The 17,491-nt window shown below is 38.9% G+C and overlaps 1 protein-coding gene across 4 annotated transcripts in view; it reads right to left on the reverse strand.

Moving 5' to 3' along the window:
- Nucleotides 1-205: 205 nt before the first annotated feature.
- LOC102428817 (myotubularin-related protein 2) overlaps nt 206-17,491 on the reverse strand; it is a 79,359-nt gene continuing 62,073 nt past the window's right edge. For 3 of the 4 annotated variants that reach the window (XM_014463752.2, XM_023761840.1, XM_014463755.2), the window contains 8 exons: nt 17,237-17,331; nt 16,958-17,068; nt 14,459-14,560; nt 12,629-12,712; nt 9,795-9,944; nt 8,874-9,062; nt 3,626-3,811; nt 235-474 (listed from right to left, as the gene is read on the reverse strand). In XM_014463752.2, the coding sequence (XP_014319238.1) occupies nt 250-474; nt 3,626-3,811; nt 8,874-9,062; nt 9,795-9,944; nt 12,629-12,712; nt 14,459-14,560; nt 16,958-17,068; nt 17,237-17,331 (1,142 nt within the window). In that variant the 3' untranslated portion in view covers nt 235-249. Of the gene's footprint in view, nt 475-3,625; nt 3,812-8,873; nt 9,063-9,794; nt 9,945-12,628; nt 12,713-14,458; nt 14,561-16,957; nt 17,069-17,236; nt 17,332-17,491 lie in introns of all 4 variants that reach the window. The other variant, XM_023761841.1, reaches the window with a different exon arrangement.

The raw sequence follows: 17,491 nt of genomic DNA on the forward strand, positions 1-17,491 counted from the left end.
CATGGGATGAGACCTGACGTTTCCTGGTAGAGATGACAGAAGAGACTGGGTCAGGGGCCTGACAAATAAAATAGCTAGGCCTGGCTCAGGCTGCAAAGCCTGGACGGAAGACACTAATGCTTTCCAAAACAAAAAGTTCTCCTGAGAAGCTTACCCCTCTAGAATAAATGATCGATTCTAGATGAATAGCTAATGAATAGAAGGCATTATTTTCACACGCCTGATGTGGGATGCATGGAATACATCGATTCAAGGTTCTTTACTCACAAGCTGAAATCGATGTCCAAAGCTCAGCCATTCTTTCTCCACGAGGACTTCGAATCCGCGGATGGTTCGGTAGTACCCGTCCAGCATGAGCATGGCCAGGGACGTCAGTTGGGCGGTGCGGTCCCAGCCATCGCTGCAGTGCACCACCACCGACGTCTTTCCTGATTCCACTCTGTCAGCAATCCGGAGAGCTCCGGCAAGAATAAGCTGCAAAACAGATTTTTTTTTTTAAATAAAAAATTTTTTTTAATGCTTCCTTCTTTAAAATGATAATTTTTTGCTAGGGATGACTGTCTCAATAACATGAAAAACAAACATCGGTCCCTTCCTAAAAAAAAATTTTTTAAGTGGTAGAAGGCCTATAAATTTTGCTTTTAAAAATAGAAAAATCTCATAAATGCAGACTCCTATTTATCTGCACAATGAAATATACAAATGAAAGGTGCCCTTGGGTTCTATAGAAATCAACAGTATGAGAAAGAAAAAAAGATCTAAGTTCTAAAAAGGACTGTTTCTAAGACTCTTCCAATATTCCAAGTATCATCCACTTAAATTAAAATATCCCAACTGAAGTCTTATCTGTTATTTATAACAATGCTTGCTTAACCAAATTAAAATATGTCTGAAACAATAAAATTGATCTCTTTTAAGATATTCTATAGCTTCCACAGCATTTTACTCTTTTTATATATGGCATATAGCATACAGAGAACACAGTATAAAACTTCAGAGTAAGTACTTTTCTGTATCGGGATGAATGAAAATTCTCATCTGTTCAATATATTATCAGGTCAATTTAACTGGTATCTAAAATAATTTCAGTTATTTATTTAAATATGCACAGACTCTGCAAAATAATTTACTGAAGATGATCTTGAGATAAAACTAGACAATATTATATGTAACCAAAATAGAAACAGTATACTATCCTTTAAAATAGACATTCTAGTACTATTCATCTCTTCAGTGACTAGATCCTACTTACAGAACAGCATGGCTCCCCAAACATCAGAATGAAAGAACTGTGACTTACTACCAGGTTAAAGAACCTCACAATAGCCTCCCTCTGACCTTGTTGTCAGCATGTTCAGGAAATGGGGTGCTCGCTGAAGCAACCTCAATCCTGACTATGCCACAGAGTCATCTGGGAGCATTGCCTTTTTCTAAAATGCCTGGACTCCTATCTCCACTAATCCTAACTCACTATTTTTAAATAACTTCCACCGATCATTCAAACGCATATCCAGACTTACAAATCACTGACCCAAAAGGATCAAAACAGTTGGGAAGATAAGGCTGACCCAAAGTGGTCATTTTAACTCATGCATTTGTTTATAAAACAACTAGAGGCCCGGTGCATGAAAATTCATGCACTGGAGGGGGGTCCCTCAGCCAGGCTTGCCCTCTCTCACAGACCGGGAGCCCTCAGGGGCGGGAGGCGACCCGGAGATCAGGGGGAGGCGACGTTCCCATCACACCTCTGCTGCTGCCACTGCCGGCAGCACAAGCCTCAGCCGGCCCTGAGCCTCGGGCGGCCCTGGGCAGCTGGGCAGCCGACATCTGAGACTTGCCTGCGCCTCAGGCTGGCCCTGGGCGGTATGGGGACTAAGGAGACTGGGGGACTCCGGAGGCAGGTGCACGGAGCGACCGGCCCGCCTGGGGGGCGGGCCCGGCCTTGCCACAGGCCTGCCACCCCGGTGGGGCTGCGGGGACTGAACACTGCCATCTTTGAGGGCGGGGCAGCAATTGGCATACTCCCTCATTGGCTGTGGGCGCCACCATCTTTGAGGGCGGGGCAGCAATTGGCATACTCCCTCCTTATTGGCTGTGGGCGCCGCCATCTTTGAGGGCAGGGCAGTCAATTAGCATATTCCCTCCTTATTGGCTGTGGGCACCGCCATCTTTGTGATGGATGGGGGTCAATTAGCATATTCCCTCTTCATTAGATAAGATAAACATTTATGGGGCCCCTCACTATTTGGCAGGCACTGCTCTAGGTGCTGGAGATAAAGCAGTGAACAGAAGAGAGTGTTGGCTTAATGAAGTTTCCGTAATGGCTGGTGAGGCCAGCCAGATGCAAATAAATAAGGAAATATATACTGTGTCAGAGGGAGGTAAGTGGAAAAACACCACACAGTTCTAGGGGGTTCTGGCAGAACTGTCACTTTGTATGCAGTAGTTGGGAAAGCCTCTTTGGGAAGGTGACATTTGAGCAAGGATCTGAGAAAGTGAGAGGACTGGGGAGGAGAAGGTAGTGCAGGCACAACTGCACCTCTTGTGCCTCTAAGGAAACTTGTTTCTGGTATAGGCAGCCTTTTGGAGAGAATGTTACACCTGCTATGAAATGGAATTTACAGAAGTGAAAGAGATGATTTATGTTAGCTCTAAATCAATCTTATGGGTTCCTACTTACACATCAAGCAACAAATAGATGGGCCACAGGAACCTATTCTCTAACTACATTCAAGCTTCTAGAAGAGAAGCAATAAAAAATAAATAGTCTATAATTCTCATTAAATTAGCCTTCTCTTCTATTTGTCTGAATTTTAGAGATTTTGATGTGAGTACAAGTCTGCTCCTTCTTATGAAAAATCTCATTTCCCTTTATTTCATAATATTAATAATATATGAGGCTATAAAAATATTTTGGTAAGCTATGTTATTGAAATTCAGACCATATCTGAAGTAAATATACAACTCTATTAAATAACATTTGGTGCTTCACACATTATATTAACATTTTAGGCAAATCAGCATTCACATGGTAGTCTCCAAATAACTTAGCATTCAAAGGGTATCCTTCACTCAGCTTCTTCACCTCACGCCCCTGACCAGCATGATCATCACTTCACAAGCCACACAACAAGCATTTCCTGGGTGCCTGCTGCTCACAGATAGTGCTGCCCTAGCTCCTGAGGGGAAAAAATATGATCACCATCTGTCCAGCCCTGATCTCCCCTGAGTTGACACACAAAAGTAATTAAATGAAGTGCGACGTAGGGCTGATTAAACGGAAAGAAAAAGTAAAGTGAAAACTTCAGAGAAACTGGAAACAGCAATCTGGTAAGACTTCCGGAATAAGTGAAATACGAACGGGGACCTGAAGGATGGGGAGAATTCAGACTGGATGGGGAAGAAAGTGAAAGAAGTTCAAGAGACCCAAATGCACAATATGGGAAACTAATTCATTCAAGCACCAAAACTTAGAAGTAGTTCAATTATCAAAGCAGGTATCAACTTTGCACTATTGAGCAAGGTACCTTCGTCTTCATCTCAGCGGTAAGAGCCAATATAGGTAAAGGGGCAGAGAAAGCCCTTGTTTGACACCCTTTCTGTAACAGTATAGGAAATAGCCCACCTTAATATGCTCTAGCCAGTGAGTAGATTCCAAGTTAGACAGCCAGTGGGTCTCCTCGATGTTGGGGTATACGATCTCCTTGAGTTTTCGCAAGGATTCTCTCATAACATGAATATTGTGGATATCTAGAAAAACTAATTCTGTATTCTGATAGGCATCTTCACTTTCATAACCTCCACCCTTTGCCTGGAAACAAAGCACACACCACAGAAATAAAAAAATGAACGCACATCCATAATATATTGACACCCATGAAAAAGTGCCATAAAATATCCAATAGCATAAAAGAGAATACTTACTACTGATGAAAAGGACACCTCACAGGAAAATATGGACAATGCAGGGCTGCTTAACACCATTCTACTCGCTACCCCAAGTTTTCTTATAAAACAATATACACTCTCACCCTGACTTTCTTATATGGCTGTTGTAAAAATTAAATGGGATAACATATGTGAAAGTGCTTACACATTTTAAAGCACTAAATTTACCTACCCATATTTCAAGTCCTATGCAAACAATTTCTTTTAGAAGACTGAAATCACCAGACTAGTAAATTCCTTGTGCAGGAATTATGTCTACTTTACCACTGGCTCATGCTTCTTCACCTTATTTTAATCTAATATTTACAAAATACTTTGCAATCATAAGGACTTGCTTTTATTTTAGCAACATAATTTTTTTAAGTAAAAAGGCAGAATAAGTATAAAAGCACAAATACTATAGTGCATTACTATCACTATTCTCAGAGACTTAAATCTACATCTACAGAACAGATGGGAAATACCTGGTTTGAATTAAACTGTGGCTGAAAAGGAGAATAATTTTCCTGGATTAATCTTTATCTATTTTATGAATAAAATAATTCTTCTATCTCCTACTTATCTTAGGTATAAAAATCACACCTCTTAGAGCACTAATTAGGAAAAATTGGAAAAATAATGGAAGAGTCACTGCAATTATATACATGTGTCTCTCATGTTGATGTTTCTCTCTCCCCCTCTCCCTCCTCCCTTCCAGTCTCTAAAAAATAAATAAATCAATCAACAGAAAAAATATTCTCCCATGAGGATTAACTAAGAAACAAACCAAAAAAAAAAAAGGAAAAAAAGACTGAGGCAAAGAAAGACTAAATTAAGAGATACTTAAAAGACATATCCAACGCAATATTTAAAAAGGTAAAGACTAACCTACAGTGTCTAGGTATGTACACTGCTGTAATAAAAGTAGAAAGAAATGCAAGAAGATGGTATTAAGTGAATTTGATTGGTGTAGGGCAGCAGTCGCCAACCTTTTGGACCTCACGAACCACCAGTGGTCCATGGACTACTGGTTGGCAACCGCTGCTCCAAAGGTATCCTTAAACCAGTGGTCTCCAACCTTTCGGACCTCATGGACCACCAGTGGTCCACGGACTACCGACTGGCGATTGCTGGTGTATGGCACACGTGGAAGACATAGTGGCTGACAAGGTGGGTTTTTTGTTTGTTAATCCTCACCCGAGGATATTTTTTCCATTGATTTTTAGATAGAATGGAAGGGAGGGGAGACAGAGAAAGAGAAACATCAATGTGAGAAAGACACACAGATTGGTTGCCTCCCACACATGTCCTGACTCCGCAATCAGGGAACAATGAACCTGCAACCCAGGTATGTGCTCTTGACTGGGAATTGAACCCTCAATCCTTTAGTGCCGGCCAGGGATTATGTTTTTTATTTTTATTTATTGATTTCAAAGAGAGAAAGAGATCGATTTTTGTTGTTTCACTTATTTATGAATTCATTGGCTGATTCTTGTATGTGCCCTGACCCAGGATCTATAACCCACAACCCTGGCATATCGGGACAATGCTCTAACCAACTGAGCTACCTGGCCAGAGCATGGCTAGCAAAGTTTTATTTATTTTTATTTATTTTTCTTTAAATATATTTTATTGATTTTTACAAAGAAGGGAGAGGGATAGAGAGTTAGAAACATCGATGAGAGAGAAACATGGATCAGCTGCCTCCTGCACACTCCCCACTGGGAATGTGCCCGCAACAAAGGTACATGCCCTTGACCGGAATCGAACCTGGGACCCTTCAATCCGCAGGCCGACGCTCTATCCACTGAGCCAAATTGGTTAGGGCATTATTTATTTTTTAATGTATATTTTTTATTTCAGTGAGAAAAGGAGAGAAAGGTGTAGAGAGAGAGAGAGAGAGATAGAGAGATAGAAACATCAATGATGAGAGAGAATCATTGATCGGCTGTCTCCTGCATAACCCCCCCAGTGATCGAGCCTGCAACCCAGGCATGTGCCCAGACCGGGAATCAAACCATGACCTCCTGGTTTATATGTCATGCTCAACCACTGAACCACACCAGCCGGGCCCAGCAGAGTTTTAATTCTTTACATTGGCAAGAGCATTTGTCATATTCATATCGATTTTTCTTACTATGCAGGCAAAAAAAAATTTTTGTTCCAACAAGGTTATATACTTTTGCAAAAAGGGGGATAAGTGGGGGAGTTTGGTGAAGGTGGTCAAAAGGTACAAACTTCTAGTTATAAGATGAATAAGTTTTGGAGATCTAATGTACAGCATGGTGATTACAGTTAATACTTTACAGTATATGTGAAAGTTGCTAAGAGAGTAGACCTTAAGAGTTCACATCATAAGGAAAAAAAAAGTTGTAACTATGTCAGGTGATAGATGTTAAATTGGAATTATTGTGATAATCATTTCTTAATATATACATATATGAAATCATTACATTGTATACCTTAAACTTTTACAATGTTAAATGTCAATTATATCTCAATACTAGAGGCCCAGTGCACAAAAATTCGTGCACTCGGCGGGGGGCGGGGGTCCTCAGCCCAGCCTGTGCCCTCTTGCAGTCTGGGACCCCTCGGGGGATGTCCACCTGCTGGCTTAGGCCTGCTCCCTGGGGGATCGGGCCTAAGCTGGCAGTCAGACATCCCTCTGGTAGCCCGGGAGTCCTCGGGGGATGTCCACTTGCCAGTGGGGAGCAGGCCTAAGCTGCAGTCGGACATCCTTAGCGCTGCTGAGGAGGCAGGAGAGGCTCCCGCCACCACCGCTGCACTCGCAGCCGTTAGCCCAGCTTGTGGCTGAGCAGAGCTCCCTCTGTGGGAGCACACTGACCACCAAGGGGCAGCTCCTGAGTTGAGCGTCTGCCCCCTGGTGGTCAGTGCATGTCAGAGTGCCCAGTCATTCTGATGTTGGGGTCAATTTGCATATTATCCTTTTATTATATAGGACTAGAGGGCCAGTGCACGAAATCCATGCATGGGGGGGTCCCTCAACCCGCTTGCACCCTCTCCAATCTGGGACCCCTCGGGGGATGTCTGACTGCCGGTTTAGGCCCAATCCCTGTGGGAACATGGGACCCTGTGGGATTGGGCCTAAACCAAGACATCCCTCTCACAATCCGGGACCACTGGCTCCTAGCTGCTCTCCTGCCTGCCTGCCTGATCGCCCCTAACCACCTCTGCCTGCCTGCCTGATCACCACCTAATTGCCCTCCCCTGCCGACTTGATCACCCCCAACTGCCCTCCCCTGCCGGGCTGATTGCCCCCTAACTGCTTGCTCCCCCACACCAGCCTGATCTCACCCCTAACTGCTTGCTCCCCCGTGCCGGCATGATCACCCCAACCGCCTCTGCCTCTGCCCCACCACCGTGGCTTTGTCCAGAAGGAAGTCGGACGTCCAGAAGATGTCTGGTCAATCCAATCTAATTAGCATATTACCCTTTTATTAGTATAGATAGTGTGGAGCAGGGGAGACATCAAGTTAGTAAACTGGATCGACCATTCTGAAGAATATTTGCAATATGAAAATGTTAAAAAATATGCATATTTTAAATTTTAATATAGTAACTGTATATCTAGAAAACTATTTTAAGGAAATCAAAGATGCTAACAAAAGATATCTATTTCAGCTATAGTTAAAATAGTAAATACTTAAATGCCCAATATTAGAAGAATGATTAAATGAATGATAATACACCTATATGATGAGTACTATTACTTTTCAAGAATATTTCATGAAAAGAAATGATTCTTATAATACAATGGTAAGAGAAAAAAACAATGAAACAAAATAACCAACACTTCAATGCATAGAAAAAATAGTGAAGGAAAATATAAAAAATCTTAGTGACTATATGTGATTATCTTTTCTATGCCTTCCTAATTTTTTATACTGTCTACTACGTATTTTGTAATGTAATAGATGAAATGTTATAGATGAATGTTTACTGTCATAGAAAGATACAGTGTCAATTTTTTTAAGTTACAATTATCCCATTCTGTTTCAGATATATGAGTGTATGCATACATACATAGGTCTGGAAATAGAAGCACAATTTAATTATGGTTCTCTCCTAGTTACAGGATTAAGGGTGGTTTTAAATATTTTCTTTTTTTTTTCTCATCTGCATTAGGTAATTTTCTGTAATACATATACATTGCTTATTGGGGATTTAAAAAGAGAGGTACCTTCTTAAAGCTAAGTTATATCTCTTCTCTCACCTTTTCCTATAGTAGATTTTGTCAACTGAACCAGACTTTCTATTTCCACAATGCAATCTTTTTTTTTTTTCTTGTTTAAAGTATTACAAATAGTAGTACATAATTCTCCTTTTTTTCCCCATTGACCTTCCCCCGGCCTCCTCTACCCCGCCGGCACATGCCCTTATCCCACCCCCCCAGTGTCTTGTGTCCATTGGTTATGCTTATATGCATGCATATAAGCCACAATGCAAATCTTTATTCTGTAGCAGCAATCAGGACGACTCCTCCAGCTAACTGCAAGTCTTCAGTGTGAACAGCTTGTACAGGGGCAGGGCTGTCAGGAGAGGGCACCGCTGGTCGCTCAGAACACTGCTTCCTGATTCCTACAGCTGTGCTGGGCAGACCTGATTCGGGCATGAACTCAGGTGCGTTTGGAGGATGGAGAATGAATAATAATTCTTCCTGAACACCTACCTCTATGTAAGTACAGGGTTCTGCACTATTTTGTATTAGGTCCTGTTAGCTGTTATTATTCTCATTTTACAAATGAACAATCAAGGTCTAAAATGATTAAATAATGAACTCAAAGTCATACCAGCAAGGAGAGCCAGGATTAGAATCTCCATCTTTATCACTGGAAAGCCTGAACTCTTTCTACTGCATTGTGGCTTCTGTCAAACTCAGCTGATTCGTGAAACTATAATATTAATTACTTGAAAAGTAATCTCACCTTATTGGCAACAGCATTAACACTTGGCCGGGCATCGAATATAAAGATTTTATGAGATTGGGCATTAGAGTCCATGATGGCTTGAAGGTATTTCTCATCTTCTTTACTTCGCTTCCCACTCACTCCTACCATGGGCTGGCTGCATCGAGTGATTGTGGCCTGACTTTCAGGATGAATCCAGGATAAAACCTAAATGGGGGGAAATGGCAACACACTCTTTATAAACTTGTCTGTTTATAATTCTCCTAAAAAAAAAAATTACTCTATAAAACTCTGCTTTCTAATTGGGTCCAAACCCTAGCCATGAAAAGATATATTGGAGCTGCTCTCAAATATCATCACCTTTCTTTCAAACCAACTCTGGGATGTGGAAAACTTGGTCTAATACCTTTATCAGATATTAACTTATAAAAGTCATTGGTTATTGGGAAGTGTTGTCTCTAGAAAACCTACCTTAAAAGGGGGCTAAGTCCCACTTTTAAAGTTTTATTACTATATCAGCAAACTGCCCAACTATAAAATCTTGTGAATCTATGAATTTTGTACTTAAAATTATTTGAGCTGGTCTTTCTAGAACACAGTAATTCAAGATTTTGTAAAGTTTTCTTGTTTCTAGGATTTAAAGGAAAAGAGCATTTATCACCAAGAATGTGCAACAAAATAAAGAAATAGTGATTACAAAGAACCAACTTTGTTTTCAAGTTAAGAATCATGCAATTCTGTGCACCTAATACCCATGTCACACTCTTCAGACATTTCTTTAATCAGCCTTTACCCCATTTTTGGTTTATTAAATAACTCATTTTCTAATATCGCCATAAACACCTTTAGCTGTAGCTATTTTTATCCTGCATCCATTCTCCAAGTCCTTAATCTCAATACAAAAGCATCTGCAAAGTCTCATCACAGCTTCATACTCACTGGGATTCGGCCCCTTGATCTGAAGGATGCCACCCTCTTTAATTCTTCATCAGGAATACTTGCTGGCACAACCAAGAGGGCAGGGTATGTATCACAAAGATCATAGCGTTCATTTATCTTTGTTATTCTCCAGCTTTCATTTGGAATTCCCTGTATGTGAAAAAACATAAGACAAATTACTACCTAACTAAAATATAAGACAAGAAAACGGAAGTCATCCTATTCAATCTCTCTCATCTCCACTGTCCAGCTCTTAAGTTGTTGGAATAGTTATGATCAGCCTATTAGGTTGAGAGATTCTAACAGTGATATACATTCTTTTTGACATTCGATTTTATGTTAATAGGTTAAGTACTGTTTGTGTGCTGGGTCTGTGCTAAGCATATCCAATGGGAAGGAAGCAAATGCTGGGACTGCAAATATTCCCTGTCTTCAAAATGAACAGTATCATTCAATTTCACTGGGTTATTGATTTTACTGCCATTCACCTACACAAAGAAATTTGAGAGGGAAGACACCAAGTGTCCACCACAATGCTATATATACATTTACCACTTCCATACGAAAGTGAAGTTTTCACTCCTACATTATAGTACTAATGAAATACTTCTCATCTAAAACATATTAGAAAAGCAAGGGTAACAGAAGGCAAAGCCAAAAAGAGTCAAGGGAAATACAACATTTTTTTAAAATACACATCGATTATTAAGCTCTCATTGGGTCCTTCAATATTTACTATATATATCTAGGGTACTACTTCACCTACAGGAGTGCTTATTAAGACCTTAAATTTTTTCACCCTCCATTCTACAGAAAAAAAAGCCTTTATATTAAATGTTTGGAATTTAAAATATATATTTTTTTAAATTTTCTGACCTCTGACAACTCATATCATCACAGAAAAAATTAAAAGAAACCAAATTATAGTAAAAAATGTATTTATTGAGCACCTACTATGTGCAGGCACTATGCCAGCAGCCTCTTTATACACATACATACACAATGAAAAAGGCACAGAAAATGTGCAGAGAATGCTATCATCTGCTTAAAAAATGTAATATACATAGATACACAAGCTCTGCAGGCATAAAATCTCTGAACTGACATATGGAGAACCAGTAACAATATTTCCTGAAGGGAGAGGAACTGGGATGGCAAGGGGACAAGGTTGGCCTAGAAGATAACCAACCTACCTTTCAATATACCCTTTTGTACCTTCTGAATTTTATACAGTGTGCAATTACCACTTTCAATATTTTTCAATTAAAAAAAAGAATACTCTGATGCTTTATGTCTAATCTTAAGGTTTATATTAAGAGATTATCTTCATTTTCTTACATAATATACATAAAATTATATGTATATATATTTTATAAACTGAGCCTTCTAATTACAAATACAGTATCTTTTCTGTTAAGACTTTAGCTTGGTTTACTCAGAGACAAATTAAGTATCTGTAGAAAAAAAGTCAACAAATTCATCTAGTAGGTCAAAAACCATAAGCATATATTTATTGCAGAGTTCAATGCTCTATTCTGCCGTGTTTCCAGAACTCATAATTCTCTTTATGGGAATAGCTGTTCATTTACTCTTTAACTTATTTTTTCTTTTTAATAATAACTTATTTCTTTTCGCTAGACACAGTTATTCTCATCTGCTTTCCAAAGTTCTACTTTGAATGCTACAATAACAGATAGCAATTTCTGCCCAGATTCCCAAAGAATATTTTTATAATTATAAAGACATTTTTTAGATCTGCTAGTTGCTTTCCAAGATTTGGGTTAGCAAAAATCTTATAATGTCCAGGTTTAGTTGACCCACTTATTCTGTATTCTGCTTCATATTTGTCAGCAGATGGTTTTATAACTGAACGAGGAATTTCAAATTATACTTGCCACACGTGATTAAATGATAAACTTTGTAATTAAAATGCAATGTTTGAAATCTAAATATGAAAATCACAGCTTAATGATTTTCATACCTGAATTCTAGAATATTTTGGATACCAAATCTAATGATTACCAAAAAACAATCAATGTGTCTGCACTTAATTTCTCAAGATAGCACCATGAACATGTGGAAAGTTGAAAATAAAGCCTATTTTAGGTAGTGTTTATTTTTTAAAAAATTTATGTTATGTTAAAAGTATTATAAATAGTAGTACATATGTCTCCTTTTGTCCCCCATTTACCTTCCCTGGCCTCCCCCACTCCCCGCACCCCCACCTCCTCCCGCCCGGGCACATGCTGTGGAACAGGAACTCTCTGGGAAGTGGTGTACTGAGGAAAAATAGGGAGAATGATACACTCACTATAACGCAGATTTCAAGATTGGATTCAGCTATATCTCTTATTGTGGTAAATGAAATCACACTGATAAGCATTCAAATATTAAACCAACCCACCTTAGTCATGATACCAGATTTGATTTGTTAACATTTTATGTAAATGTGTAGCCTCGGTGAATATGTAAAACTTTCAAAGTTTTAGGTGGAGCTACATTATAAACAGAACTATCTGAAATGTTTTCCGAATTAAATTACAGCATACCCAAAAGAGAAAAACTGAGTAAATAATGTTTAATGATGTAAGCACATTAAAATTTAATGTAGTTGACTTTTTATTTTAAAAACTATTAAACATTTAAAAAAACAAATTGATTTACCTGTGAACTCTTAGATAAGTAAAGATTCATTAAAAATCACTGGCACAGTCTGAAGAGCAGTTTAAGGAACTGAAAGACAGCCCTAAAGCATATATCTGTTTACTTCTTCCCATAAAATATTGTAATAAAAAGAATATAGTATATTAAAATTAAAAGAAAAAAGTACATACCTGCCTTCTATATTCTAAAAGAGGGTCATATAGTTTCCATCCATTTTCAGGGAATACTTCTTTGTATTCAAAAGCAAAAAGAGGCTACAAAAAAGTAAACAGAGTTAAGAGCTAAAAAGACAGTTAAGGAGATAATGAATCAGAAATGTATCCTCATCAAATCCAATGTTTTCATTTACTTCTCTGCCAGGATATTTGTATTGGCATCCTTTCTTTATATTGCTCTTTTAGCTTTGTTTTAAAATTTTGAAAACGTATTGTTTTTTCATATTTTTCAAACATAGAAAAGCACAGGTCAACCACCAAGATTTATTAAATGTTAACATGTCACCATAATTCCTTCAGATATCATAAGCAGCTGTTTTGGGCTTACCTCTAAATAATGAAAGACATTTCATAAAAAAGGTGTCTTCTGATATAATTAATTAGTGTGACATCACAGATATCAGGAGTTAAGCAGCTTTGATGAAAAACACAAAAACTAGAGTACTATTTCCAAATTTTACTCCCTACTAGCTATGCCCTTGAGTTAATTACTTACCTGCTCCTGGTTTCAACTTTAAAATTGGGATAAATAATATTGACCACCATAGGGCTACTCTGGAAGTTAAATGAACCTATATAATAAAACGCTAATATGCAAATTGACCGAACAGTGGAATGACTGGTGGAACAACTGGACCACCAGGGGGCAGACACTCAATGCAAGAGCTGCCCTTCCCCCCACAACTGGGGGCAGCTCCCGGGGGCAGCTCCCGAGTTGAGTGTCCACCCCGAGAGGAAGGTGACTAGTGGCAGCGATCGGGGGGAGGAGCCAGCCAGCGGATGGCACCAGGCTGCCAGCCAAGGCGGGTGCCAGCAGGGGCCCCCAGATTGTCCCACCCGACAGTCGCCCCACAGATGGCCCTGCTCGCCAGCCAGACCTTGGGACCCTACCCTATATATTGGGAACAGTCTCTTAGATTTAAAAATTAAAACCTAGCAAGGCTACTCGCACTGAAAAGAAAACAGGATGACGCAGTGATGACATGCACATTTTGTGGTCAGCTCTGATTCTGACACTTATAACTATGTGACAAAGCCAATTATTTAACTTCTCTCTGCTTCAGTTTTTCCACCCATAAGATGGGGAAAATAGTACTACTGCCTCAGAAGGATCATGTTATGTACTACTTTTTATAATCAGGGCAAAAAAATGTAACTGCCCATACAATAGCTAGATGCCTTTCACCTGTATGAAAAGTATGGTCACACTAGTGCATGCGAGCGTTATGGATTGCGAGAGGGATGTCCGACTGCTGTTTTAGCCCCACCATCCCCAAGGGGTCCCGGATTACGAGAGGACCCAGCCCGGGCTGAGGGACCCCCTTTCCCGCCCTCCCCCCCCCCCCCCCGCATGAATTTCATGCATCGGGCCTCTAGTGTAACATAAATGAGGGAGCCTAACACTGTTTAACAGCACGTTGTAGGGACTCAGTTAAGTATCTACCTTCTTAAAGTTGCTAAACTTAACTGTCAGCTCACAATTAAAAAGGAGATTTCAAACCCTAATGAAGACTACATACTGCTCTTCATCATGGATACACTCTGGAAAGATCATATAATTATTGAATGTCAGTACCAAGAATGGACGTTGGAAATCAGCTAGTCCAGCTTCCTCACTTTACACTAAAAAATTTGTCCAAAAGATTATGCTAAAACCTTACACCGATCTGGTTGAATGGCAAAGCAGGATCATAAATGTAGAGATTCTAGATAGCCTAGACAAATTTCTTTATGCTACATCAATAATTATAATACAGTTTTTCCAAAGATAAGAAAACATCTTACCAGATTATTAGAGACAGGAAATGCATATTTCATTAGATTCTCAAATATGGATCTTCTCGTCCGCCCCTCAGGTTTATGAGCAAACCGTAAATTTCGAATATCCTAAAAAAGATTTAGGCTTCAAGTCATCTTTCACTGTTTGTTCACTTTTTATTTAATGAAAAGTTAGGTAACTTGGAACTATCTTGTAAAATATTAAGATCTGGTCCTGGCTGGGTAGTTCAGTTGGTTAGAGCATCATCCCAATCCCCAAGGTTGCAGGTTCCATCCCCTGTCAGGGCACATACAAAAAGCAACCACTGAATACATGGGTGGATGGAACAACAAACCAATGTTTGTTTTTTTCTCTCTCTCCAAAGTAATTTTTTTAATCCTCACCCGAGGATATTTTTCCTATTGATTTTTTAAAAAAGAGTGAAAAGAAGGGGGGGGGGGGGGAATGCTGATGTGACAGAAACACATGAATTTGGTCACCTCCTCCACAAGCCGGCAACCAAGGTACACACCCTTGACTGGGAACTGAAGCCGTAACCCTGTGGTCCATGAGCCAGCACTCTAAGCGCTGAGCAAATGGGCCAGGGCCAAAATCAATTTTCTTTAAAAAGCTTTAAAGAACTGGGAGGAGGAGCGGGGGGAGGGAGGGGAGGGAGGGGAGGAGGAGGAGAAGGAAGAAAATGTTAAGATCTGTAAATGTGGGGCACAAAAATCATTCAGACATCTTCTGAAGGCAGGGAAATTACAACACTTCACTGAGAAAAATAAAAAGGCAGAATTCAGAGGACAGAAAATTTACCACTGCTTATGGACTCAAGATAGGTCCATGAAAGTGGACACTGGAGATTAGAGATACTGTATTTGAAGCGTAATGCTCTCCACTTTGTAAGTCTCCTGCTACTACACCGCTAGAACCAAACTCTGCCTAAACGTCTTTCTCCACTCCGTGTCCAAGTCCTTCAACCATCTACTGGCAGATCAACTCTGAACAGTTTGGTTGGTATCATCTGGGCACTACAGTCAGATCTAAAGACCAAGGTTCCCTTACATTATTTGTCTTCAATTCTTTTTCTTTTTTTAAATTTTTTTATTTCTTGATTTGAGAGAGAGAGACAGAGATAGAAACATCAATTTGTTATTCCACTTATTTATGCATCATTGGTTGCTTCTTGTATGTACCCTGACTGGAAATCGAACCCACAACCTCAGCGTATTCTCTGACTGAGCTACGTCAGCTAGTAAAAAATTTGGGATTAAAAATAATTTCAAGACTTCATTTTATTTAAGTGTTTTAATCTAGGCAGAACTCAAAATAGCTTTAATATACCCTGTTCTATAAAACCAAACACAAACATCACACTACAATGTACATGAAAAAATAGAACATTTTATTACAAATCTGACCTAAAACTAGAATGTTAGCCCTACCATCCTATAAAACAAACATGTGCAGGAAGCTCAGCTGATACCTTATTTTCTCTCAGTAAGTACCTTAACAACAGTAGAGATGTCCCTAAGCACTGTGTTAACCACAGAGCACTATCTAACTACCACAGCAGAAGCCCTTACAAATGTCTGGGCTTGTTAATGGTCTTGTCTATGAAAAAAATTGCACTTGAAATTATCAAGATTTCAGCCACCCTCGTTCATTTTCTCTTGATGTCTATGCTCTATTTACTATTACACTCCAGAAGAGTGATCAGGAGACAGTGCGCTTGACACAGGGTTGACAGTTATTACACTCTTAGAGCCATTCTGACTATAATGGAAAAGCAAAAAATAATTACTAAGTCATTAGCTTTAATGATAGATTCACAAAGATTAGCATATGAAAGAATCTTAAAAGTTATGCCTGTACTGTTGGTTTTACTTTTGGCATAGGCAGACCAGAAAAAAAGAAAACAGTGATCCAGAATTGAGATGTGCACTGATTAGGCCACAGTAAGCAGAACAGTGACCTGCAAAGTGGCATGTGGTATTAAGTATCTGTGACTGAACGCTAAAATTATAACAATCTAAGTTTAGTTCAAGTATCAATACATTTAAAGAATGCAAGTTTGATACGAAAACAGGAAAGGTCTAAATACCAAGCTTTCCCCACGATTGTTTCAGAAAAATTATGAAAACTAGAAGGAGGAAAGACTGTTGATGATGAATATATCATGACCAGTTTTTCCACTACAAAGTGCCATATCTTCACTGCTCAGATCCTTGTGTTTCTAATATGTAAGTTTAAGGTAATAATGTCTATCATGCCTATTTCAGGATTTTTATGAGGCTCAACATGAAATAATGAATGTTAAAGTACATTTTATTGGTTCCAAAAGAATTCATGTCTAATTCATGATAGAGCAGCTTTTTATTACTCTTAAATGTTGTTTTCCTCTATGAGAATAACATTTCCAAGATCCATTAGATATTTGGTAACCAGTTTCTAAACACCGGTTCTAATTAATAGAAAGTTTTTCATACTACATAAAACTGCATATACATTATGAAATTTACCTTGCACACAGTTTCTAATCCATAAGAATTTTCACCTCGACTAGAAGCACCACCAATTTTTTCTACTCTACTTATCACACCAAGAGAAGCATCTAAAACAAATGGGGGATCCTAAAGGAAGGAAAGAGAAAAACAAAACTGAGCAATGAATATTGTACAATTATAGCTGAGAAAAATTTTAATTGGTAATGCTTTAATTAAAAATGATCAAAAATGATTAAAACTGTCTGCAAACAATACAGAAATGTACACATAAAAATCCAACCCAACAAGACTTACCTGTTCCATGCTTTTGAAATATAACCTGTAATTCGTGACAGTCAGAGTTCCTCGTACAGGAACAGTGAATGGACATATATAAGTTACATCTTTGGCTGAAAAGGGAAAGGGTCCACAATTTACTATAGAGTATGCACTATTAAAAATTGCACTCTCATCTTTTCACAAATAAAATTTAATAGAATTCTGACTGCTATTCTAACTTATGCTCAAAAATCACAGAATCAATGATTTAAAGTAAACACAGACGCCAAA

This window comes from Myotis lucifugus, unplaced genomic scaffold (genome assembly GCF_000147115.1).
Source record: "Myotis lucifugus unplaced genomic scaffold, Myoluc2.0 scaffold_219, whole genome shotgun sequence".
In the NCBI taxonomy this organism is placed as follows: domain Eukaryota; kingdom Metazoa; phylum Chordata; class Mammalia; order Chiroptera; family Vespertilionidae; genus Myotis; species Myotis lucifugus.